The 26,825-nt window shown below is 42.1% G+C and overlaps 1 protein-coding gene across 1 annotated transcript; it reads right to left on the bottom strand.

Annotated features, from left to right (window-relative positions):
* Positions 1–1,601: 1,601 nt before the first annotated feature.
* Lpl (lipoprotein lipase) lies at positions 1,602–26,765 on the bottom strand. Its single transcript, XM_070016578.1, has 11 exons — positions 26,749–26,765; positions 26,170–26,368; positions 17,017–17,177; positions 14,796–14,975; positions 12,825–12,936; positions 11,686–11,919; positions 10,339–10,581; positions 9,010–9,130; positions 7,504–7,686; positions 5,488–5,589; positions 1,602–3,490 (listed from the first exon to the last, which is right to left on the bottom strand). Coding segments are annotated over exons 2-11 (1,425 nt in total). The 5' UTR covers positions 26,258–26,368; positions 26,749–26,765; the 3' UTR covers positions 1,602–3,489.
* Positions 26,766–26,825: the final 60 nt, after the last annotated feature.

Here is a 26,825-nt window from a genome sequence, read left to right as displayed (position 1 = left end):
CAAGCACTGGACTGACAGGTTTAGTAACCTATCATCCACGTTCCCACCCCTGACTCCAGGGATTCAGGCATGCCCATCACCTGGGGGCAGGGAGGGAAGGGCTTCACCTCTGCCACCATGAAGACAAGATGTCAGACCCTATCATCTACTATGTGGTCAAGATGGTGCTATCCAGACCTGATCTCTCCACTTCAGTTACAAGCATAAAGACCACTGAGCTGATTATCCATTATGGTCCACTGTCTTCTATTTCTTCCAGGCTGGCCTTGATTCCCAATCCTCCAGCTTTAGTCTCTTCAGTGTTGGGATCTCAGGTGTGTGCCACCACACTTGTCCAAAATATGATCGTCTAAATGTTTTGTTCCTAAGAAATAATTGAGGGGCTGGGAAGATGGCTCAGTGGTAGAGTGCTTGCCTTGCATGCCTGAGGCCCTGGGTTTGATTCCTCAGCACCACATAAGCAAAATGAAAAAAGCCAGAAGTGGAGCTGTGACTCAAGTGGTAGAGCGCTAGCCTTGAGCTGAGGAGCTAAGGGACAGCGCCCAGGTCCAGAGTTCAAGCCCCACAACCGGACCCCCCCCCCAAAAAAAAAGAAATAATTGAGGATTTAGGTGCCTTATCTATGGCTGCCTAACAAATTAACCCAACATTTGGTAGGTTAAGAAATCAACGTTTGTTATTTCCATTTCTGTGGGCAAAGAATCTGGAAGTGATGAAGTGGGTCAGGGTATCTCTCAAAGTTATAGCCAAGCTGTTGGCCTGGCTTCTCTTCTCCAAGCTTGACTGGATCGGGTACCGTTCAGTTCATTCATGGGGCGAAGGTGAGCTAGAGGCCTCAGTTCTTCATTACAGAGAGCTGTCTATAGAATCAGTCACATGGCCTTCCCCAGGGCATGGACCCCTGACGGACAAAACAAGAGAGGAGAGGAGCCACAGTGGAAGCTGAAGTTCTTCATTTGGGGTATAAGATATCATGGCTTATACTCTGTGTTATTGTTCTCATGGATCAATGTACATTCGTGAACTGCATAAGGGTTTGAGGAGCAAAACACAGGAGCCATTGAAGAAACCTGATAGCAGAATGTGAGCAGCCATGTTTAGTTCCCAGACAGGAAATTCTTCAGTGTCTACAACATTGTAAGAATGAAAGATACTGCGATACATTCATCAGCACCTACAGAGTGGACTTACTGAGATGCCTGGACACCAGGTGTACTGGGCCACTAGTCACAGAGAAGATGACATAGATGCATAGCCTCTAATGGTCAACTTATTGTGATATGTTTGTATATGAAATGTGTCCTAGAAAATTATATTTTGCATTTATATAATACCTTATTGTTGAAACAGCATACTGGAGGCAAGGAAAATTCTATTTCGAAATATGTTCTGTATTATTTCCCTCCATAGTTAACAGACAGCTAAGACTTTGTAGAGCCTTAGACAAATGTCAGCACAACACATGCATACTGTCATTCTTGGAAGTACTATCCTGACCAAGGACAATGGTTATTCAAACTTTGCTAAATGAATCTGACCTAAGAATAAATTTACTTTTTTTTTTGAGAAGGGCTGAAATGATACAAAATAATTACTTGGTATTGTAATAAACTTTTGTCAATTTTATTAAAAGTAGATTCCATTTCTTCACATAGTTAAGTCAGTTTCTTTCATTTTTAAGCCAATTTCATCATATTATTTAAGAATAAGTTGTCAGGGAGACCGTCACTAAAAAGAAAATATGTACAAAGCACCACACAACTATAAATGCAGGTAACCAAAAACAACCTTTCCAAGATATACAAGCTCTCTTACACACCCACCCACACATATATTTACAGCTAATAAATATTAAAGCCAAAGCATCATTGATATGTATAGCAGAGTCTTTAGAAGTCAGAGATCCCAGTGCCAGGTTTTGTTAAATCTTTTAAATTGATGCACCCTGAATTAAAACCTGAATCCACAAAATCAATGAATTAGCAATAAAGGGGATGCGAGTGACATTATCATACATCATTTTATTGTTAGAATGCATTCCAAGACTGATAGAGTCAATGACAACATTTGTCCAATATTATACAGACACAGTCATCTTTCTCCATCAAAGAGTTGACATTCCAGTGTGTCGGGAGCTACTGCTACTCTGATATGTTCCAATTCGCATCTTGATTGTTTACCTTCCAAATAATGATTGACAAGTATACATGTGGAGCTTTGCAGGTAAGTAAATGTCCAGACTCCTGCACACATTCATAGTTTGGGCTCCCAGCTCTAGCTTCTGAGATAACTTGGTTTCTTGATTATTTTATATTAATATATAAGAAAAAGCATTCTGAAAATATGAGCTCTAGTTTATAAATAAGTGCTCATTCACTCTTGATTAGTTATTAAAAAATGACAACCCTCCTGGTACTTCCTGTGGCTACAGTGGTTTATAAGACTGCTTATGTGTTAGTGTACAATAATGAGCCTACTTTTTGACTTAGCAAAGTGGTTCTCATTTAAATTTGTAGCACACAATGCAAAATTTGAACTTGAACACATTCTCTAACTATTACTGAGAGGTGACCAAGCTAAAACTGAAGAGCGATCATTCCAAATAGATGAAAACAATGAAAGAAATCTGATAATGAAGTTAGGGTATTCTTTTCTTCTCTGCACCATTCAAACTAGGTGCCAGCTGAAAGTTACAAGCTTCCTTTCAACATCTACCTTGTGAACACAGTTAAAATATAATAGTTAGACAAAGGAGGGGGGAAATGAGGGAGAGAGATTAAAGACTAAAATATCAAGGCTATGAAGAAGCACTTGATCTCAGTTTTGTACTGCTTTCCCCTTGTAACATGACCATGGCATAAACCAACAGTGGAACTTGATCAGTTCCATGTTCTCACCCAATCTCCAAGGCACCATGTCCCCAGTTAATTGCCGAACCATATCTCAATGTCGAGAGAACTATTCAGAAAGATCAGGTGTTTTGCCTGATCAATAAACGCACGTGACTCACACCACAGAAAACAATTTCCAATATTCAAACTTGGAGCAATATTTCAGAAGGCTTTTATCCCCCCATCTCCCACAAACTCCCAAATTCTAATTACACTGTGAGATTCTAATTAATTCTAGACAATGTCCAAACATCCCACCTGAAAGAGCCTTATTTTACTATGGCACCAGCAATCTTTTCTTTCTCAAAGGACAAAACAAAACAAAACAAAAAACAAATGCAGTGCGTCTCAGATCTGCTGTCTGTGATGCTGGAGATTATGCTGTTTGGCCACTAGGCTCCTCATCTTCAATTAGCCGCTTTTTAGCATTCGAGACTGTCTCCTAATTTAACGAATTGGGATGGAGCTTTGAGTAATACTCAGGAGAATCTACTTTTAAATACTCAAAGCACAGGGCATCTTTTGTTAAATTGTCTTAGTTGACTCCATTCTTTACAGAACTCTTGAATGGTTCTTCTTTCTGAACATTTATCCAGTATCTGAGGAAAGAAAAAAAAGGACAATTTATTATCTCTTCTTAGTATTTTAGAAAGTCCTCCCACACTTCTGGCTCCTCTTATCTTCATCATTGTTAAGATTATAAAAAAATATTAATCTGGAAATTCAGAACAAAGCCTGTGAGAATAAACAGGGAAATGTAGACTCCAGCACTGTAGCACTTGAGCCATACCTCGAGTCCCATAATTTGATCCAAATAAAAGATAAATCTTATATATTACAAAATATGAATGGATACAAATCAAACTGTTAATTGGAGGTGCCCATGGGTGATAGAGTCTTAAATGACATTTTTTGTTTATTTTCTCTAGTCAACTTATTGTGAATATGTACAAATTAGATATCAAATAGAGATTTCAAATAAGAGAAGTTCCACATAAGGTCTTTAATATATCATGTTCTGAGGAGGTAATTCTTATTGTGTCCTTTTCCCCATAGGTAATTGCTTTTTCTATTTGCAGGTGATGCTGGGACCAGCCTTTTGTCACTGTTTCTTGGGTCACTGCCTTTTATTTATTTGTTTGGTTGGTTGGTTGGCATGAGGCTTGAACTCAGGGCCTGGGTGCTGGCTGTCCCTGAGCCTCTTTATGCTCAAGGCTAGCACTCTACCACTTGAGCCATAGCACCACTTCCAGCTTATTCTGAGTAGTTGGCTGAAGATAAGAGTCTCATGGACTTTTCTGCCTGGGCTGGCTCAGCTCTCAGACTCCTGAGTAGGTAGGATTATAGGTGTGAGCCACCAGTATAGGCTTGAGTCACTATTTTGTACGGAAGGATCTTTCTCCCCTTTATATGTGTAACCCATTAGCCCTTGGATCTGGAGGGCCTTCAGGAATGAAAATGACATGTCTTGAGGACTCAGGAGAGGAGAGGGGAAGGTCACATGCTTGGTCTCCACTTAGCACTGACGTTCTGGAAAGATTCCGCTGACAGCTGCCATGTGGATTAGCCTTAAAGGTCAAGTAGGAACGAGCCAGCAGTTGTTTTGAGATAGAAAGGAGAGCAGTTTCCCACACTCTGTCCATCCGCTCCCCGTCCCCAAGGTTCTGAGGTGTGTGCCTTGTGCCCCTTTGGTTCTGTGTACTGGAGTCTTGTGGCATTTGGAAAATTCAGACTCTGTGACTACTGCTGATGCCATGAGACTTGTGTGTGTGTGTGTGTGTGTGAGAGAGAGAGAGAGAGAGAGAGAGAGAGAGAGAGAGAGAGAGAGAGAGAGAGAGAGAGAGAGAGAAGGAGGGAGGGAAGGAAGAAGAGAGGGAGGGAAGGAAGAAGAGAGGGAAGGGGAGGAGAGAGACAGAGACAGAGAGAGAGAGAGAGACAGAGAGAGAGAGACAGAGAGAGAGCACACATGCTTATGAGCAAATGCACTAGTTCTGGGGCTTGAACTCAGGGCCTGGTACTGTCCCTGAGCTTTGTTGCTCTGGTTTACCACTTTAACCACAGCTTGTGCCTTTTTGGTGGAACTGGAGATACAGGTCTCATGAACTTTCCTTCCTGGGCTGGCTTTGAACCATAATCATTAGCTCTCAGCCTCTTGAGCACCTAGGATTACAGGCAGAAGCCTCTGGCGCCCAACTACCATAGGAGCCATTTTTATCCCTAGATATATGCTTGTAAGAGCTGTACCCACAGGCATGCTGGCCAGGGCTAAGCCTGAGCCACATACTCCGAAGTCAGTATCAATAAAGGTAGCAAAAGTGCAGCATCAGGAAATGCAGAAGTAGAGGATTTAGGGGGGTAGCTGTGAACAACTACAATAAATTCTAAATTGTTGTGTACCTACCCTGAATGACAGTCATGACTGAGAAAAAGAAAAATAACTACTATACAAAGCATGTGGACCCCTTTGATACATAAGCAAAAGTACTGAGAAAGGTGGCCTGAAGGTTCTGTTCAAAGAATGGTACCAGTTAGTAGCTATGGGATAAGGAGCAATGCTTCTCATGGATGCTCAGAAAGTTTTGTCCAAGATGCTCACCAGCCAGACTTCTTTAGAGACTTGTCATGGCATTTCACAAACACTGCAGAGCCCTTTCCTTTCTGCAACTGAGACACCTTCTCTCTGGAACAGAAGATCACCCTGTGGAAGAAATTGGATGTGAATATACCACCTGGAAAAATCAAAAAGACTATTCAACAAAATGTCAGGCTGCTGAAATCCTGAATAATCATTCTGGTTACTTGTGCTGAGATTTCTAGTCAATATACCATTCAGGTCACATTTCACTCTGGAGGCCTAACTCACACAAGCTAATTAATCTAGATAGGCTTATAAACAGCCCAGGGCAGCTTTAAAATCACAAGATTTTTCTCTAAGAGATAACATAAGACCAATGTCCACACCTCTTAGTCTCAGCATTAGGGAACTGGAGAGTCAGCTGTTAATGAGTCTTGTAGGAAAAAGGTTCCATATAGTTTTTCCATCCAAAAGTTGTTTTGTTTTTCTCAGAGCTGAGGACTGAACTCAGAACCTTGCACTTGTCAGGCAAGTGCACTTCCACTGAGCTAAATCCCCAACCCCCGAAAAAACCTGTTTGTTTGTTTTTGTTCAGTTGTTTTTATATACAATTTGTTTTGTAGATGCATGTGGGATGTGCCTGAGGAAAGAGGATGAGATTATCTTGGAATGTAACGCGTCTTAGCCAGGTTTGTTTTTAGACTTTGAATGTTAGACATAACTGTTTTATGTAAGCAAAAAATAGTGCTATCTTAAGAAGCCAAAATCAAGGGACTGGGAAAGTGGCTCAGTGGTAGAGCGCTCGCCTTGCATGCTTGAGGCCCTGGGTTCAATTCCTCAGCACCACATAAGCAGAAAAAAAAAGCCAGAAGTGGCGCTGTGGCTCAAGTGGTAGAGCACTAGCCTTGAGCTGAAGAGCTGAGGGACAGCTCCCAGGTCCAGAGTTCAGGCCCTACGACCGGACCCAAAAAAAAAAAAAAAAAGAAGAAGAAGAAGCCAAAATCAAGTTTAGCAAAATAAAACACCAGGAACCAGATACTCAAGGGGGTAAGGAGCAGACATTTGAAAAGGAGAAGAGAGGGAAAATGCAGACAAGAATCCAATGTATAGCCTACAAAATTAAGAAGAATGAGGGAAGGGATGGGTCGGAGAGGGATGGGCAAGAATGTTGAAAGGCGTGACATTGATCAATATATACTCAAAACTGCTTTGTTAAATGGCAACTCCTTTATACAACTACTTAAAGATAGTAGTGGTGGTGGTGGTGGTGGTAGTAGAATTAGAATTTTAAAAGAGGGGCTGAGAAAGTGGCTCAGTGGTAGAGCACATGCCTTGCATGCATGAGGCCCTGGGTTCGATTCCTCAGCACCACATAAGCAGAAAAAAAAAAGCCGGAAGTGGTGCTATGGGCTCAAGTGGTAGCGTGCCAGCCTTGAGCTGAAGAGCTGAGGGACAGTGCCCAGGCCCAGAGTTCAGGCCCCACGACCTGACACACACACAAAAAAAAGAATTTAAAAAGAAATAGTGCTAAATGTGAATACTGAGCTTCTGGGCTTCTAATCCTCTCTCATTCCAAATTACTGGGACATATTCAGACCTTGCATATTCCTTACATCAACATACTTCTTTCCCTAACTGAAAAATCTAAAACTCAAAGTATTCCAAAATTCAAATCTTTTTGAGCACCAACCTGATGTCAGAGACCTTACACTTGATATCACTCTTGTGAAGGGCTGCAGCTCAAATACAGGCACACCACAACAACTGTTTAAAATTAACGTGAGACTCTATGGACACATACCCACGAAGCCTCAATGGCTGTGTCTTCTCCCACAAGGATATTCTACCTACATTATTTCTTCAGTGTGATGATAGCAAATATTCCCAAACCATTCCCAAACCATAATAATCTAAGCCACAGAGTACTGGAGAGGGCTGATAAGCTGACACTTGCACATGGAAGGCCCTTGAAATACTATCCCTGTGTAATACTGTTGGGGTGAATCTAAAGTGATGAAAAGAATTCAACTTAATTACTTTTTCTGTGTCTCTCCTGCTTTTACTCTGATCTTCTCAATGGCAAAGCCAGGGCTCCTCCACCAGTCAGACCAACTGAAGTAAGAATCGCTCTTCCATTTCAGCTTCATCATTAGCAGCTCTCCGATGTCCACCTCCGTGTAAATCAGGAAGGAATACGTCTTATTTGTGGAGACCTCTGGCCTGAATAAAGTATCAACACATTCATTCAGTTAGCTCTGGAAATCAGCTTTTTCTCCTCCCCCAGTGGAAATAGCTTTGTTGTTTGGGCCCTATTTTTAAACTGTAAAAAATGTCCAACAGAAAACCTTAAATGAATGTCAATAGCATTTAATAAATTATAAATACTCAATACAATTTTAAAGGGGAAACATCCATTAGCTAATCTTTAGCTTCATATACTCCTTTTAATGTATTGATATGTAAATTTATTTATATGTAATGCATTAATACGTGAATTTATTTCTACCAAATTCATTTCTACCAAATTACAGTCAAACTATGTACACACTACCCTACTCTTTTTTGTTCCTTTCATGTTAGATCTTTTATTTTTCTTTACCATATTTTACCTAGTTTTCTGTAGTAATAGTTCTTCAAAGGCCAAATTGACTTAATTGACTTGCTAAACCACAATTCAGTACTTAGGATAAATACTTTCTTTAAAGGACTATTCTATTCCTTGTGGTTACATTTTAAAGTTATGGACAATTATTTCCTCACTGCCTTCCTTACTTGGAAGGTTCTAGAAATGAATAATGTATCCTGCTTTACCACCTCACAATCAATGGGTGTTTTAGAGGATATATTTACTTAGGCATTACTAAAGGTATCATAAAATTTCCTTAACTTCATATTTCTTTGATCAATGGTAAGGGGTAAGGCTGTGTCTTGTGGTTTTTCTCCCCTTATATTACTGTATTTGTTATGTTGGTACTTGGACATTGTTTCCTGATACTATTGTTTGTTTTCTTTCATGTCAAATTTATTTATTTATTTATTTATTTATTTATTTATTTATTTATTTTGGGATACGGTCTTCCTACCTATGGAGGGCAGGCTACCCTTGAACCCAACATCTTCCTAAAAAAATTTTCCCATGTTAGGAACCCAATCCAGGGTCTTACAAATGCTAACAGAATTACTCCATCATTGAATTACAACTTGAGCCTATTATATCAAATCTTTGGAGGGAATTTAATAACTTCATTTTGTTTCTTTGTATAAAAGTAACAAACAGGCCCAAAATGACCAAAGAAAATAAAGCATAAATGAATTAAACAAATATGGTTAATAAATTAATAATTAATGGATAATCAATAATTTAAATAAAACTAAATTGGCAATTGGAACTTCTCTTTTCTCAGTTGTGAAATTCTAATTTCTTGAAGGAGTGGGACGTGTTTTCTAGCTGGGACTCTGATTCTGTTTCTCAGACCCAGGACTGCATCAGCAGGGAAGCAGTGGTCAGGCCACAGGTTGGAGAAGTGTCCTGAGACTACTCACAGAGTGAAAGGAATGTTCTCGCTCTCTGCCACAGTGCCATAAAGAGAGATCTCGAAGGGCTGGTTGCTCTGCGTGTCACTTTCTGTCCCAGAAAAGTGAATCTTTACTTGGTAATGGAAGACTGTAAGGGCAGAAATTGCAACAAAAACTTATCAGTTTTCAGGGCAGCAGAGCTTAGGAACAATCAGGCAATTCAGACCCACAAAGCACATTGCACTAGGCACCGATCAGGAAGTGGACAGGAGGTTGAGCCATCTTTGTGGCTTGGAAACACTTCTTTTCCTTGGACAGTGTTCACACCTTCAGAGTGTAACCCTTGAATACTACTCCTTTTAAAAAAAAAGCACATGTGTGCTGAGCACTAGTGGCTCATGCCTGTAACCCTAGCTACTCAGAAGGCTAAGAATCTGAGATCGCAGTTTGAAGCCAGCCTGGGCAGGGAAATCTGTGAGACCCTTTTCTCCAGTTAATCACAGAAAAATCCAGAAGTAGTATTGTATCTCAAGTGGTAGACTGCTAGTCTTGAGTACAAAGAGGGTCAGGGACAGAGCCCAGGCACAGAGTTTAAGCCTCAGCACCAGCAAAAACAAAAACAAAACAAAACAAAACAAAAACCACGAAAGGTGCAGTGCATGGAAAATCTACATGTATCTGAGTTAGCAGTCCTAGAAGGTAGACATCTTTGATGGAGTACTGTGAACAAATCAAAGCCCTGAGAGCCTTTTTCCATGATCCGCCTGCCTTTGCCAGCCTGTCCCTTAGCATTTCTGCCAAGCACACTTGGCATTTGTGGCTACATCCTTGTGGGAAGCCATGTTTCTTCTCATTTCACTGGTATTTCCATGAACCCTACTCAGCATCATGTCAGAGGATTGGACCCAGCCTCTTTATTCCCCCCATGTGCGAGGCTCACATCAAGAGCAATTCTGTTGAAACATCAACAGTGGGGCCCTAAGGATTGCCTTATAAGCCACTCCCTAAAGCAGTCAGATGTAGGGGGAGCCTCTGAGGCAGGAGCATGAACTTCTACATCTCCTTCATGGTTTTCCTCCCATCTCTACTAAAACCCCTGGCGAGGAGAGGCAAGCAGGGCTGGAAGTCTCAGGCTGGGCACTGGGTCTCTACTTCATGGGAACTGGGAGCATCTATGAAATGGATTAGTTACAATTCAATTATTTTTTTATTATTATTATTATCAATTGAAGCACAAGGTGGTTAGATTACTTCTTTAACTCTATTGCAATGGAAAGAATCAGTCAATGTAGTGCAGTAAGCATGACAAAAATGAGACCAATTGATTTTCTTTGTCTACAGCAGCCTTCAGCCTACCTTTGTAGGGCATCTGAGAACGAGTCTTCATGTACATCTTGCTGCTTCTTTTGGCTCTGACCTTGTTGATCTCATAGCCCACATTGTTGCAACGGTTCTTCCTGCAACTCAGGCAGAGCCCTTTCTCAAAGGCTTCCTTGGAATTACATCTGTAAGCCTTACTTGGGTTTTCTTCATTCAACAGGGAGTCAATGAAAAGATGAATGGAGCGCTCATGGGAGCATTTCACCAGCTGGTCCACATCTGGGGAAAGAGCCACACAGGGAATTTCAAGTCTGCAGAAATCCACAATGAATGTTTTGTTTTGTATGTCTAAAACAAGATGGGTATAGTGGTAAAATCAAATGACCCTAAGTTCTGGTGCTATACATTGGTAATTGTAGGCTCTGTGTTATGGGACATTCTGGGTAGCACCTGCCCACTTACTTCCAAGTTTGTCCAAGTTGCAATTTCACAGGGAACTTCTGGTTTTTCTGCTGCTTAATACTTATTAATATTATAAATCCATAATAAAAGACATCCAAGGTAGTAGTTGATTCTCCCCAGATTATCTCATCTTTTTCTGATATTGAAAATGTCTAATACTACTTCTAGACACCACATCATAAAGGGGATAAACATTAAATGAGTAGTATTTTATCTTGCATATTGTGAATAATGGAGGGTTGTACCCTACTTAGGATTTTTACATCAGATGAATCTCAGGGACAGTCAGTAATGTTATAAGAATATATTTATCCCCATAAGCTTTTATAATTTTTAATTAAAAGCAATAATGTAATAATGCAAGGTGTTCTAGCACATGTACACAAAGCACTTAGTGTGTGAACAAAGGCAGGTCCCAATGTCCATAAAGTATGCACAGGGCCCTTAAAAGTAAGCCACAAATCACCACAGGCTAACAGGAAGTATTAAGATAATCTTAAGGGTTTTTTTTGTTCCCCCCATTAAATTGAGGAGATTTACCACAGAGTGTGATTTATCTTTTGCCTCTCTTAGAAAAGCCAAGGAAAGACATTTTGAAGTCTTAACATCTTTCAGTAAAACTCAGTATCACTCTATGAGTCAAATTATAACAACAGTATTCAGATGACATTTTATGATGCTCTTATGGTGGCCAGAGATTTCCTGCCTAAATCACATCTTTACTTCCTTTTGCAACCGCAAAAGCAGATCTCACGGTAATTCACAATATAACAAAAGAAAGATAAGAAGGCCAGTTTGTTTTAAGGTGATCTGAGACAGGTAGGAGTTTTCAGAAACATATTGGCAAATTATATACGCTAAGGCTAGTGAACAAGACATTAAAAAAAACTCATTTTTAATTGACTACTAAGTCATACTTACCTCCAAGGCCTCTCTCTGTAATCACGCGGATGGCTTCCCCAATGTTACATCCTGGCTGGAAAGTGCCTCCATTAGGATAAATATCAACATGACCTACTGGTTTCTGGATTCCAATACTTCGTCCAGGCGACCCTCTGGTGAATGTGTGCAGGACATCTACAAAATCCGCATCATCTGGAGAAAGACGACTGGGAGCTTCGGCGTACTCAAAGTTAGGGCCTGCTGGATCCAGACCTTGATGGAGAAAAATGTCCCAAAGACATTTCAACCTCCATTAGTTTTAGTGCTCCCAGGAGTCACATTAGCATCCTGTGGACCCTCATTTGGACGTAACTGGCAGCCACTTAGATTCTTATTGGCTCCCAGTCCACAGGAATTGGGTCTTTCGATTTACTAAGATAGGGTGATGAAAGTAGGCTTGGCTCTCCTCAAGTGGAAATTGAGTCTCTGTCTCACTCTCTTTCTCTCTCTCTGTGTGTGTGTGTGTGTGTGTGTGTGTGTGTGTGTGTGTGTGTGTTTAGCCTCAAATCTGTAATCTTCCTGCCTCACCCTTCAGAGTGGTAGCATTATAGGTAAATGCCACAAGAATCACTGAGATTTGAGACCCTTCAACAAGTGACTCAGCATGGCTTGGCATCGTATTGCATGTCATGTTTGACTCTACGAAACCTTTCAGCAGTGGTGGGGTCCTTCCTCGCTCTGTGTATCTAACCCTCCCCTCCCCCCATCAACACTCTTTCAATAACTGTCATCTTTCCAAATGGCCTTTGAAATTGGCCCTCTGTCATTTTCCTTCCTGCTATTGCTGTGAGAGTAGATATCATCATATATACCATCCATTCCCAAGCCTTTCGCAGAGAGGAGGACAACACTTCTCAGAGGAATGTGTGGACCCTCTGTGCTAATCTCTGCTAAGTTCTAGTGGTAGGGCTGGCTACAGATGGACAGTAAATTCAGGAGAGCAAGCATCCATACTTAATCTCATTCCTGAGTAAGAGTCCACTCATGAAACACTCAGTGTCAAACACATGCCACCAAAGAATGCCACATGCCTGTGAATATTCCACATGTTGCTATGATTCCCTTTCAGCATGGCAGCCACCTTAACTCTGATGGGAGAGATGGAAGCAAATTCTCACCAGTAATTCTGTTGACCTTCTTATTGGTCAGACTTCCTGCAACACCAGCAGCATGGGCTCCAAGGCTGTAGCCCAAGAGATGAACATTGTCTACAGGGTAGTTAAATTCATCCTTTGGAAGAAAGAAAGAAGATTTGTCATTTTTTTGCCAAAGATCAAAATTAAAAGGAATTAAAAAACCCATAAATATAAATTTCAAAACATAGCCTTACTACAGATGAATTTTACTTATTTTGTGTTGCAGATGTGAGATAGAAGTATATCCTCTAGTGTACAGATTTTATCTTCTTTTTTTTTGGTAATACTAGGGTTTGAATTCAGTGCCTTGCTCTTGCTGGGGGAGTACTCTACCATTCAGTCATATACCAGCCCTTTTTGCTTTAGCTATTTGTTTGTTCACATAAGGTTTCATGACTTTTCCCAGAGCCAGCCTCAGACTTTGATCTTACTACCTCTGCCTCTTGAATATCTTTGATTGCAGGAGCACATCATTATGTCTCGCTTCTATTAGTAAGAATTTAACAGCAGGCTTAACTCAGAAAGTTTTTCAGTATGTCTGAAATGTATGCACATAAATCAGCATTATATATATATATATATATATATATATACAGGAATAAATATATTACACTTACATCTATAGTATATGTGTATCTGTATCTATACAAACAGACTTTTTTTTGCTGGGGGGGGGGAGCATCTGGTCATGGGGCCTGAATTCTGGGCCTGGGCGCTGTCCCTCAGCTCTTCAGGTCAAGGCTAGTGCTCTACCACTTGAGCCACAGCGCCACTTCTGGTTTTTTTCTTTTTGCTTATGTGGTGCTGAGGAATCAAACCCAGGGCCTCAGGCATGCAAGGCAAGTGCTCTACCACTGAGCCACCTTCCCAGCCCCCAAACATAAACTTTATCCCTAGCCAAGTACTGCATATTACTTTATTCTCTAAGGTTTTGTTTGCCAGGCAATGACTTGTAATCACAAAACCCAAGACTGGGAAGACGTGAGTCACAAATGGTCCCGGTGTCTCACTCAACAGGTAAGGCACCCGAGGCCCAAGAAGACAACCTGATTTTCCCACTTACCAGATGAGCAAAAGAGCCAGGAACTTTGGTCTTTCCATGCTCAGTCTGATAAACACAGCTTATTATTTTTACCTACAACTATCTGGTTTCAGTAATTTAGCCCTGTCAGAGTTTTAGCTTCCTTCCAACCTCAAGGTATTTCTCAAAGGTGATTCTCAGAGCCTGGCCTTAAGAAGTCAGCCATCCCCTGAATGTAGGAAAACCTGCAGCTAAGTCAGAGGGCTTAGATCCTCTGTCACCTCATATCTTATAAACCTTCCCAGTAAATGCCCTTCTGGCTCAATCCATTCCTCTCTCGTCCCAAACAGGAGATTGGGCCATGTGTCTCAACAAAGATCCATGAGCTACAGTAAAAAATAAACATGGTAATGTTTTTATTTGTTTGTTTTCTGTTTGAAGTAAGGCCTTACTAGGTAGTCTAAGCTAGCTTCAAACTCACAATCCTCCTGAGTTCGTCTCCTACGATTACAGGCATGCACCACATCTAGCTGAATACCATCCATGTTTTTTGTTGTTGTTGTTGTTGGTGGTGGTGGTGGTCAAAGAGACTGGTATTCTGACTGAGGGCAAATCAAGGATTCTATGTCCATGGACCAACTAACTGGTGGGGAGGGACTTGGTTGGACATGACCTCTTCCCTTTGTCCTGAAATAGCAGGCTTTTGTTTGTTCTGACCACTTTGTTCTTGGTCTTGGCAGATCTATCCACTGAAAATATCCAAGGACAGGGCAGGGTGGGACGCTAGAGTGGCTTTATAGTCTTATGATTCTGATCATTAAGTCACCTTTTGGCTAAAAAGAATATTCCCATGCGTGATCAGAAGACATCGCTGTCCCAGGAAAGGCCAGTCGCCTGTCTCGTTTTAGGCAAGAGCCCAATTCTGGCCTTACCTCCATCCAGTTGATAAACCTGGCCACATCACTGCCCACCAGCTTGGTGTAGCCTGCAGACACTGGGTAATGTTGCTGGGCCCGCAGAAGCCAATCTACCACGATGACATTAGAGTCAGGTTCACGCTTGTACAGGGCGGCCACAAGCTTTGGCACCCAGCTCTCGTACATTCCAGTCACCTGAAGAGGGCACACATAGGCACTGTGAGAATAAATATGAAAGGCCCCACATGCCTACATTCCACAAGAAAGTCTCCCTCGGACCTCGGAGGGTGGTGTGGTGTTTGGGCTCCTGTGACTGCTTCTTAGCAGGCAGGTCTGAATGGGTTCGAGAGACGGGTTGGTCTTAGAATGGCAGACTGGAGTTTACTGTACTGTGTGTGTGTGTGTGTGTGTGTGTGTGTGTGTGTGTGTGTGTGTGTGTGTGTGTGTGTGTGTGTGTGTGTGTGTGTGTGTGTGTATGTGATATTTTAAAATTATCTTTAGTTGTATAAAGTGGTTTAATTCCACATGTCAGTTTGTATATCTTGATCAGGGTCACCCCTTTCATTGTTCTCCCCCCTCTCCCGCAACCCCCTCCATCCACTTACATTTCTTGCTTCCATTTTCACACATGTACATTGTATGTGTTGACTCCATTCACCCTCCCTTCCCTTCGACCAATACATATTCTAGCTTCCTGGTATTTTTTTATTTTTTTGGTCAGTCCTGGGGCTTGAACTCAGGGCCTGGACTTTGTCCCTCAGCCTCTCTGTGCTCAAAGCTAGCACTCTACCACTTGAGTCACAGTGCCATTTCCAGCTTTTTCTGTTCATGGGGTCCTGAGGAATTGAACCCAGGGCTTCATGCATGCTAGACAAGCACTCTACCACTGAGCCACCTTCCCAGCCCCATGGCATTCATTTTTTTAAGAAGTATGTTTTATAAATTCACTTAAACTTCAGCAATTTATACTCTGAAAGAGAAAAGTTTAGTGTGAACAAATTAAAGTTTGTAAAGAATTGGCAGCTATTTTTAAACAAGTAAATCCCAGCAGGTTCCAGTGGAGCTGAGCCTGAGCTGTACTGGGAGGGACCATATGCATGCTACATGCTAAGCATTCTTTGGGTTCTTGCCCTGCCCTGCAGAAGAGTGTCCTCACTTCCCTTCATCTGTCCTTGAATGGCCCAGGAGCTTATCTCAAACAAGGTGTTTGCTCTAAGTCTGTATTTACTATCAGTAGTTCCCAGTTAGGCAACCTGGGAAAGGGTAAGCAAACTCACTTTCCTACAATGGCAAGATAGTCTCCATAATTAGAGTAGCCGCTAATCTTTTCCTTTTCAATTCAACAGAAAATATAGATGAAAGTAACCTCAAACAAAAAAGGTGAAGAGTCCAAGTACCTACGTTCCTCAACACAGAAAAAGTCCCCTCTTCTAGGGTTTTCTTCTGCAGTTCCTCTGTGCAGTATCACAGTACAAGTCTTTGGTTGTCAGACATGTTGCTAAGCCAGTGCCCACCCTACCCCATGAACCAGATGGTCCAAGAAAACTGGCCACTGAGTTCTGAGATAAGCCGGGACTCTGAGCCAGAGTTAGCAGGCTTTGTTATCATTGCAGAGCAAAGGGCCCTGGGTGATAGGGAAACTCAGGCCTCCTGGCCAGCACTCCACCATGCCAGAACACAGACTGTGAACAGCACACGTGAGCTTGTGGGATCTCAGAGCCAATGATCTCAGCTGCCACTGCTGATGGATACTGGGTGGATCGTGCCATCTTTTCTCTTTTTATTGAGTTTTAAATGTATTTTAATCTACAAATGACTAATGTGTCCATTTATGTGTACAGTGCCTCTTCGTTGTCTCTAACTAGTTGCACAAAGGGGTCTCAATTCAACATGTCAATTTATGAGTACTGCATCTTAATCCTCCTCCTCCTCGATCTCTCCCAGCCTCACCCATCCCCTCAAGTTGCCCGCTTCTCATGCCTTTTTGTATGAGAAGAAACCATTTCTACAAAGACTCTTTGGGTACATAATTCTCTCAGGAGTAGAACCGAGATATCTAGTTTACTCCTATTATTAAGCTTAAACTTTTTGAGGAAAGGTATTGGAAGCCACATATGTTCACTACCAAGTCTTTAGAGAACAAGTAGAAGGCTAGGATGTAGACCTCTCACTGGCTCCCCACTACCTAGGGCATGATCTATCCCCAAACCATGCCTTTCTGCAGAGCCAATCTCACCGTCCAGCCATGAATCACCACGAAGGTCTTGCTGCTGTGGTTGAAGTGGCAGTTAGCCACAGATTCTGTCACTCCAGGAATGAGATGGCAGGTGTCTTCAGCTGTATCCTCAGGGGTCCTCAGAGCAAATTTACTTTCAATGTCCGCAAAATCTATTCCTCCTGTAGGAAAAGGGCAAAAGAAAATCATCAGAGCTGAACTGGAGGGTTGTTTGTTTTTCTTTGCTGGGCTCATAAGCAGCTTCTGCCAATGCTATTCTCATTGTTCACCCAATGTGGGTTGAGAGAAAATGACTGACATCTCTGCTTCTGCAGTGGTGAAGCAGACAGAGACAGCTTTGACTGGGAATTTAACCAATTCTGTTCTCTCCTCTGACTGACAACTTGTTTCGGTTCCCTTCCAGTTAGGTGTGTATACATATGCACCAGTTCCTCAGAAGTGAACTATTACTTGGCAGTTCCATAGAACATTCAGCCTTTTCTGGAAAAATAGACTAAAGTGACTTTGCCATGGTGGAAAGGGAAAAGAATGAGAACCCTGGTCTCCTGGTACCCAGTTCAAATCTCGTTTTCCTAGAGAATACTGGCTCCTGGCTCTTGGGTTGTAGAGATCCTTTTGAATACTATGCTTTCACCCTCTTAGCATTTCAGATGACCTTTAAAAAGTTTCCCATCATTACAGGTTGCCCCACTGTAACAATGATATATGTACAAGACACTGTGTTGAAAACAAACTTTAGAACTTGTGAAGGGGAGGGAGGGAGGAGTTGGGAAGATGGGGAGGAAAGGGATGGTAGGGGGAAAACAAAGGATGAGGTAACAATCTTGATAGAAACTGTACTCATTACCTTACGCATGTAACTGTAACCCCTTTGTACAGTATCTTTACAATAAATAACGTATTTTAAAAGTTTCCCATCAATGTTACACAATTAAGCAAGTGTGAGAGGAAAGTTGTTTCCTTATCATTAGCAGAAATGTTAAAGGATATTGGAATGAAGAGAAGTTGAGAGCCTGAAGAATCTTTGGCATGGAATTGTCCCAATTCCCACGGCAGGATACAGTGCTCAAAACATTTTGAGAAACCCATTATTAGCAAATCAATCAGAAAGAATGGGTTATAGATGAGCCATGCCTAGAACTTAACCCCAGATGTTCTTTTCCTACTCGTGACATTACAATCTCCCACACCAAGTCAAAGATACAAACTACTGAAAAGCTATCATAATGGGGGACAACTTTGCTTTCTCAGAGTTTAAACCAAGCTGACCAATGGCAGACAGAGAACCTCTACATGCTAAAAAAACTTTTCAGGTATTTGCAGGCAACATATACTAATCACAATGGCCATTTGAAGTGAACTATATTGCTAATAAAACCAGATTCCTTTCCCAACATGGAATACATGTTAATGGAACCTATCTCATGGAAAATTAGTAATTTCTCATCAGGTTAAAAAAACAGTTTAAGAAGCCCTGTTTACTATAAAAGCAATAGCACAATTTTTATATTTGCTTTCTCAAAGAAACTAATGAAGTTAAGAGTACCTCTAATTCCTTAATCTCAATTTACTCTGTTCTTCCAACTCATCCATTCACTAAGAATATGCCCCGCCTTAATTTATTTAATCAGAAAATGATGCTTGCTTTATTAGTCTGTGGGAAAAAAAGATTGCATATTGAACCATATAATTTCAAGATAGCATTGATAAGTCAGGCCAAGAGTAAACATACAAATAACTTAATAACAGTAAAAGTACTAGAATCAGATTCTCGTCATATAATTGTGTAAGGAAATTTTCCTTTTTAATAATTATTTCCCCAAATCCATTTCATAATACTGTGGTTACTACCTAAGAGATTCATTATATGCAATGATTTGATCACATAGGTATACATACACACATACTTCTACTACCTAAAATAGAGAATATATATATATATATATATATATATTAATGATTACATTTATTCCAAAGAAGTGAATTTTGGAAAAGTTGCTAAATACTTTATGATCGTGTTCAAATAAAAGTTTATGCTAAACCAGAGACAGTTTTTGCAGGGTGTGTGGGAGGGGGGAAAAAGATAGAATCTTGCTATGTACTCCAAGCTGGTCTCTAACTCTGATCCTCCTGCCTCAGCCTCTGGGTGCTGGGATTATAGGTGAGCTCCACCACACACAGCTTAAACCAAAGGTCTTTAAAACTCTTTATATCTCCATATACTGTTCTTACTGAGACCATCCATTCACTAAGAATATGCTCTACCTTAACTTATTTGAAGATACAGGTCTCCTTTTTCTTCCCTAACTAGAAAACAATGTTAACTTTATTCATGTGTGAAAAAGAATACTGCATATTTTTAATCAAATTCTGCTTTCAGTGCCCTAGAAATTCTTTTATTTTTAGAAAGTGTTTTAGAAAATGTAAAACTAAATTAATTTTGCTGTTCCCACATCACTCCACCTCAAATAGCTTAGATCTCCTCTTTATCATATTTTTAACATGTTTGATTATCAATTTCTTTTTAAAGCAAAGATGATCTAACAACCTGGCAAATGGATCTCCCTTACCATCAACTGGGCTGTTGACATTTAATAACACTGCCCTACCTAACTCCTAAGATGACACTCACTTTTGGTCCATTTTCTCAGGACTTACCCTACTTGATGGCCCTGGTGTTTCTTGTGGGTTTTGAAATGATCGTGAATGTGCTTTGAAATCAGTTAGGCCAACTTTGTATATTTCTGTGTGAGAAAGCCTATTCTATTCATAGATTCTGTACCAGATTATACCATGGCTCACTGACAGCCAGACAAGTACAATTTCCTGAAACCAGCATGGCTAATGGGTCTGTGGCCATGGTAAATCCATACCTTGTCATGTAAATTTGCATGTGCAAACTTTCATTTCACTTCCAAAAGCAACGGTTTTTCATTTCCCATTTTGAGAAAAAGATGGCGTCACTCTTTGGGCTATGTGATAGTTTCACCACCATGTCAGATATGAAGTCCTATTTGTTTCTGCCACTCAGTCCATCTTTCCTTCTCTTTGGTGTGTTCTAACAGCATGACAGCAAGTTTTTAACTTTTCAATTTTTCAGACTGTAGTCCCAATTCCTCAGAGATAATTTAGCATCCTAAATGCCAATCTATTTGCTTCTTCAAACCTCTATCGTCTCTTGAACAGCTGGCTTAGACCAGGCAGACCCAGATGTGGGTCCGTCAGTAAGTTCAGTGGTGTTATTACACACTGGGGCTGCAGCTGAGATGTGGATGAGCTGATCTGAAGTGGCTGCTAGGACAACTCCGCACTTACTCAGCAATACTTTTACTGAATCCCAAAGGAACAAAGGCCACCTTAGAATAAAGAAGGAAGGGAATGAACTTGAGATCTTTGCCTTCATAAGAGCCCCATCTTGACTTTTCACGTAGCACATTACCACCCTGCTGACCAGCCCACATTAAGCACCAAGGAGGAGATTCTTGGGTTCTTAATAAGCCTTAAGTTAATGCATTTCTGTACTGTGTAATCTTCATTCCTATGTCTCTAAATGGATAGGTTAAAATCTGAGTGTATAAACAGACAGAAGAAATTTACCACAGATAATGAAATTAAGCTATGTCAAAGCACTTAGACAGAAGTAAGATACTTATAGAAGGGGTATTATTGTTGTTAGAAAAAAAGAAACCCTGAGCATCCTAGGATTTAGCAGGAAACATTCTGAAGGTAGATCACAGTTATTCAATGAATAAGTTAACATAGAAGACATTATCAATAGAAAGAACTCAGTTTTAATATAATTATTTTTGAATTTCCTCTTTTTCTCTAACACACACACACACACACACACACACACACACACACACACACACACACACACATATACACCCCTAAAGAACTTGGTTAATCAATCATTTGTTCTCCAAGATGAATGGTTATAATTATTGATGTGGCATAGAATGTAGGATGCAAAAAAAAAAAACAAACCCTTTCAATTTCTAAATTGGTCAATTTGGCAATGAACTGTCATATGATTGGATTGGCAAATCTGTTTTGGTATCTCAATGTAGATACTGTTTTTAGCTTATGTGACAAGCAAATTAACTTTTCCCTTTGATTAAAAAAAAAACAAAAGGGCTGGGAAGGTGGCTCAGTGGTAGAGCGCTTGCCTTGCATGCTCAAGGCCCTGGGTTCGATTCCTCAGTACCACATAAGAAAAAAGAAAAAAGCCGGAAGTGGCGCTGTGGCTCAAGTGGTAGAGCGCTAGCCTTGAGCTGAAGAGCTGAGGGACAGCACCCAGGCCCAGAGTTCAGGCCCCACGACCGGACCCCCCCCCCAAAAAAAAAACAAAAATCAAAAAAAACACCTTTTTTAATTGAGTGGTAAAAGGAAACCCTGTATTTACTAACCCATACTTTTGGCTGAATTTTCTCCAAAACTAGGATGAAATTTCCACACTTCTAAAAAAAAAAGTCACAGTGATGTGTTGAATACACCATTGAGCATCGTCAAATGTAAGCCATTGTTGTCCAAAGGAGGCCTCTGGACTGGTTATTTCCATTGAGTATCAAATATTTCCATTGAGTATTATCCTGTAGGCATATTCTAAACCAGACTTCTTTTACTTGAAACACAAAATTCTTACACAGTGAATCTGAGGTTACTTTTTCCTTGTAAACAGAGATGGCAAGTGGAACTTGCCAATTGTTTCAAGTGAATGCAATGTAAAACAATGATTGTCTTATTAACAGTTAACTTTATTTGAGGGAAGACTAGCTAATGGGTAGACTCTACTCTTTCAGTTAAAATGGAAGCATTAGCTGGGCACCCGTGGCTCACACCTGCAATCCTAGCAACTCAGGAGGCTGAGATCTGAGGATCACTGTTCAAAGCAGACTCAGCAGGAAAGTACCTGTGACTCTCATCTCCAATAAACCACTCAGAAAACCAGAAGTGGTGCTGTGGCTCAGTGGTAGAGTGCTTGCCTTTGGCTGAAGATCTGAGGGACAGCACCCAGGCCCAGAGTTCAAGCCCCACAACCGAATAAAATATATATATATATATATATATATATATATATATGTATAATTTTTAAAAAAATAAATAAATAAAATAAAAGTGGAAGTGTTAACATTCTTTTTAAAAAATTGTAACTTTGTAAGGAGGAGGCTCCAATGCTTGATAAGAAATGTACTCATTATCTTGCCCATGTAATTGTAACCCCTCTGTACAGTATGTTCACAAAAAATAAAATAAAATAAAATAAATTTTAACTTTGTAAACTGATTTTTTTCCAAAAATAAATTTCTGATTTTAAAGATAATCTAGAAAGTAAGCACTAGATTCACATCCATTCAATCCCTCTTAGAGTTGATTTTTCACTCTATTTTGAAGCTTCTGTGAACATACATAATTAATTTGATTTAGTATGGTGTTGCATAAAATGAGATATCTCCATCTAAGAAACACACACACACATACACACACACACACACGCACTCACACATGCGTGTGTACACACAAACACACAGCTTTGTGTGCCATGAACAAAGTGATTGGTCTGACCAAGTGTGGTCATGCCAACAGGAACATCTTTGTGATTCATTGCCAGTTAGCGCTAGAGACATTTTCTTTATTCCTTTAAAGGAAATCATTAAAATAATTCAACTGCCTAGGATAGAATTTGATCATTCTAAGAGAATCGACTAGGAAGAAACGAATAAATTTAGTAGCCTTAAGCATTTAGGTACATTTCCAACAGAACTTTAAATACATACACTTACATTCACCTAAGATCATCTAGCATCTATAAAACACCTTAATGGTGTCACTCCATTCAGACAATTTCAAAATGACTGCAATATGGAGTCACATTGTCTTCACAATGCCCCCAGTAAGCTTCACAATACTAGCCTTTAAGTAAGCTTGATTCCTATCAGATGACCCTTCAGACATGAACAAGGCCTTCAGCTTTTGTAAAGGTGTTAGTTCACTGTGGTGACAAACCATATTTAGTGTATAGAACTAGCCCAAACTTTATACTGATGATAGTTTTTGTTGTTATTGTTGCCATCTAAGTTGGAACACATGAGCAAATTCAAATGATACCTCCATCCGGACCTGATAAATAATGACATCTATGTCTTGAATAATCTCCCTGATGTGTGTGATCCAAAGCTGCCATCAGCCATCAATTATACTGATGGCCAGAACAGCTCTGCACTTAAGACAATACAACATGGGTAGTAATAAATGGACTCGAGTGATGGTCAGAGAAAAAGGGAAAAGCAGAATGTGGCATGTTTGGAGAGACTTTTTTTTTTTAACAAGCTAACATAACAGAGGCAACAAGTTGTATAACCCAATTTCTCCTCCATAATAAAGCAAGCATAGAGGACTGAACTAAAAATACAGTGCTTGAAAGAAAGAGAACATTTGACATTGCAATTCTTCCCTTTACATGACACCCACCTTTCAATGCAGCTATTAATCAATCACTCCCTAGCTAAGCTCCGCTCAGGTGACATTTGCTAGTTTGCTCTTGTCACCAATCATGCTTCACCCAGAAGTTAGCCTGGAAATTTCCTGTGGCCAGTGGAACTGAGTAAATTCCCTATGGGCTTCCTCTCTTAGCTCTTCCAGTTTCCTGATCAGGGCCAGGTAGGAAAAGCACAGGTTCCAAGAAGAAAGAACCCTAGGGCAATGCTTGATGCCTTCATCCTGTTCCCAGAAAATCTGTGATTAGTAAGTAAACTCAGAGCTCAGAAAAGAACTGTGGCTCATTCCCCCCAAGTGACACATTTTTCATTGGCATTCTTCACTCCTGGATGAATTAGTCTGGAGGAGAAAGGGCTGTGAGGTTGTGGTGGGAGAGACATACTGTAAAGGGTACATAGAGCAAAAGCGGAGGATGAGGGTGGATCATTTCATGTTTACTTAGAAGTTATCCTCTCTAGTATATATTACAGCCAAGAAAGGCATGTATTGGTTAAAAGCCAATTTAATTAAGTAATGTAATGTCTGAAGTGTCTGTATAAGCAGAGAACTATTATTCTTGTCAGCTCCTTATTTTAGAGTGGAAGCTAAACTCAGAGGTGACACTAACCAGAAACCCAGCAAAAGCTGAAAATGTGAAAGATTCATTTCTGTGTGTGTTTTACAGTAGAAGTCACCTTATAAGAATGTGGGGGCTGGGAAGGTGACTCAGTGGTAGAGTGCTTGCCTAGCATGCATGAAGCCCACATAAACAGAAAAAGCCAAAGAGGCACTGATGCTTAAGTGGTAGAGTGCTAGCCTTGAGCACAGAGAGGCTCAGGGACAGTGCCCAGGCCCTGAGTTCAAGCCCCAGGATTGGAAGAAGAAGAAGAAGAAGGAGGAGAAGGAGGAGGAGGAGGAGGAGAAGGAGGAGGAGGAGGAGGAGGAGGAGGAGGAGGAGGAGGAGGAGGAGGAGGAGGAGAAGGAGAAGGAGGAGAAGGAGAAGAAGAAGAAGAAGAAGAAGAAGAAGAAGAAGAAGAAGAAGAAGAAGAAGAAGAAGAAGAAGAAGAAGAAGAAGAAGAAGAAGAAGAAGAAGAAGAAGAAGAAGAAGAAGAAGAAGAAGAAGAAGAAGAAGAAGAAGAAGAAGAATTTGGACATGACTGGGTACCAATGGCTGACTCTTGTCATCCTAGCTACTCAAGAGGCTGAGATCTGAGGATCACAGTTTGAAGCCAGCCAGGGTAGAAAAGTCTGAGATTCCATGTCCAGTCAACCAAGGAAAAAAAGCCAGATTGGAGCTGTGGTGAGCCATGTGGTGGAGCACCAGCCAAGTGCCAACACAAGCCCTGAGTTCAAGTGTGTGTGTGGAGGGGGGGGGGGGATTGGAGCATGTTCCTAAGAGCTTTTTGGCTACTGTCCTCACACTTCACTGATTTTTTTTAAAGGACACTTGTCTTTTGATCCACTGTTGCTTTGATGGAATCTCTTCTGTTATTGATCTAACAAACCTATTCACAATTTAATATAGAAATATAAACAGCTTTAAGCTGGCCATCGCAGACCGACTGGAACTTCTGAGGACATACCTTGCCACAAGTTTGGGATACTACCCCAAAACCATCCAAGAGGAGATTCAATGTTGCCCCCTTTGGGACTTGGCTGGGTGGTTTCAGTGTCTTTTAAGGTACTGAGCCTAGGTTCAAGTTACACGAACTCTCAATCATGGGCAGCTCTTGGCTTCTCTGTAATGAAGGAATTTGCATCTGGCCTCAGTCACCTTCACCAAGGCTAGTGACAGTGGTTCTGCCTGGAACCTTCCTTCTGCGCCCTGTCCCCCGCCCCGAAAACCCCTCCTGCGCCCTGCAGCCGGGCACCCTGGGCGAACCCCCACTCCGAGGACAGGACTGGAGGCCAAGAGCAGGAGTCTGCAACCCCTAAACCGGCGGTCACACCGCCCCTACAAGTTGCTGCCCCTCTTTTTGGGGGTGGTGGTGGTGTGGATCAGCCGCATGTTATGTTTTCAGGGCGCTGAGAAAAGCCAAGCGTGTGCGAGCGTGGACTCCGGAGAGCCTCGCGGCGCCCTAACGCAGGCTGGACCTTCGGGCCGGGGGTCCCATCTCTTTCCACGGCCATTCCCACTCGCACAGCCCAGAGCAGGCCCACATCCAGCGCTGCCCGGTGCAGCCAACCGGCAGACATCGCCTCCCCATCCCGGCCGGCTTCTCCAGACGCGGCCACCTCCCGCCCGCGGCGCGCCGCTGGGTTCTAGGGCGAGCCGAGCCGCAGATCCTCGTCTCCACCAGGCCAGGGTCACCTTGGCCCCCGTCCCTTCGTCTCCCGGGCTCCCATGTGGGAGCCTCACTGGTGTCCCGCGTTACCTCCCCGATCCTCTCCCGGGGGAAGCCCGTGCGCGCCCGGGAACTCGGCTGCAGCCAAGCGCTAGGGACAGCGTGGAACACCGAGAGAGGGACAAAAAGCGGGAAACCGGAGGCCGGGGCGGCGAGCTGGGAAGGCAGACTCGCTTCCCGCGTCTCCCAGGTCACTCCCCGGCCGACCCATCCCGAGACGGGAGCTGGGCACCCCCCCGAGCAACTTCCAACCACCTCCCGCCCCGGCCTCCCTCGGAGCGCTTGGAAGTGGCCGCTGCAGGTGAAGTGGGGGGCTGCACACAGAACATACCGGCGGCGGCAGCCACCCCTCCGCGGGGGGCGATCAGACTCTGAAGACACACGCTCAGGATCCCCAGGAACAGCGCTCTGCTCCCCATCTCCCGGCGCGTCCTCGGGCTGGAGCTGCACAGCGCGGAAGCGCGCGGACCGAGCTGCGGGCGGGCGGGCGAGGGCTGAGCTGAGCGCGGCCGGGCAGCAGGCAGGTCTTCCTTGAAAGGGGAGGGCAAGGCAGCCGAAGTGGCAGATTTCCTCCGAGGAAGAGGAGGAAGCGGTGGAGGAGGAGAGGAAAGAAGAGGAGGAGACGGAAGAGGAGGCGGAATTGAGTCTGACACGGTTTCCCCTGCACGGCTGCTTTTGTGACTGGAAATATGCAAATAAACCTCCTCCCCCATTGGCTAAAAAATCATAAGTTGGGGGGGAGGAGGGCCCTAATTTCACTTCCAAATATTTGGGCAAACTGATCAACCCTGCCAGCTAGAACCGGGGGAAAGGGCAGAAGGGAAAATTTGAACTTTCTTAGGCTTCTGATTGCTCCCCCAGACCCCCTAAACTAGCACACTTTCATATCGATTTTATGTTACACACTCACCAAGAACAAGTCTTCCAAGGACAGGAAGTTTTTATCTGTTTGGCCAGCGCGGATCCTCTCTCCTGGTTTGATGTGTT

Source organism: Dipodomys merriami, unplaced genomic scaffold (genome assembly GCF_024711535.1).
Source record: "Dipodomys merriami isolate MVZ:Mamm:240054 unplaced genomic scaffold, mDipMer1.0.p SCAF_12, whole genome shotgun sequence".
In the NCBI taxonomy this organism is placed as follows: Eukaryota; Metazoa; Chordata; class Mammalia; order Rodentia; family Heteromyidae; genus Dipodomys; species Dipodomys merriami.
The sequence above is the reverse complement of the archived record's forward strand: the minus strand, read 5'-3'. Positions and strand labels throughout refer to the sequence as shown.

What these genes read in the sequence shown, in the direction of transcription:
- Lpl (XM_070016578.1), bottom strand. Translation starts at nt 26,257, where the DNA reads ATGGGGAGCAGAGCGCTGTTCCTGGGGATCCTGAGCGTGTGTCTTCAG. An exon ending in TGGTGATTCATGGCTGGACG is followed by an intron (nt 14,976 to 17,016) that starts GTGAGATTGGCT and finishes TGCCCTCTTCAG; the next exon opens with GTGACTGGAATGTACGAGAG. An exon ending in GAAGGTCAACAGAATTACTG is followed by an intron (nt 11,920 to 12,824) that starts GTGAGAATTTGC and finishes TTCTCCATCAAG; the next exon opens with GTCTGGATCCAGCAGGCCCT.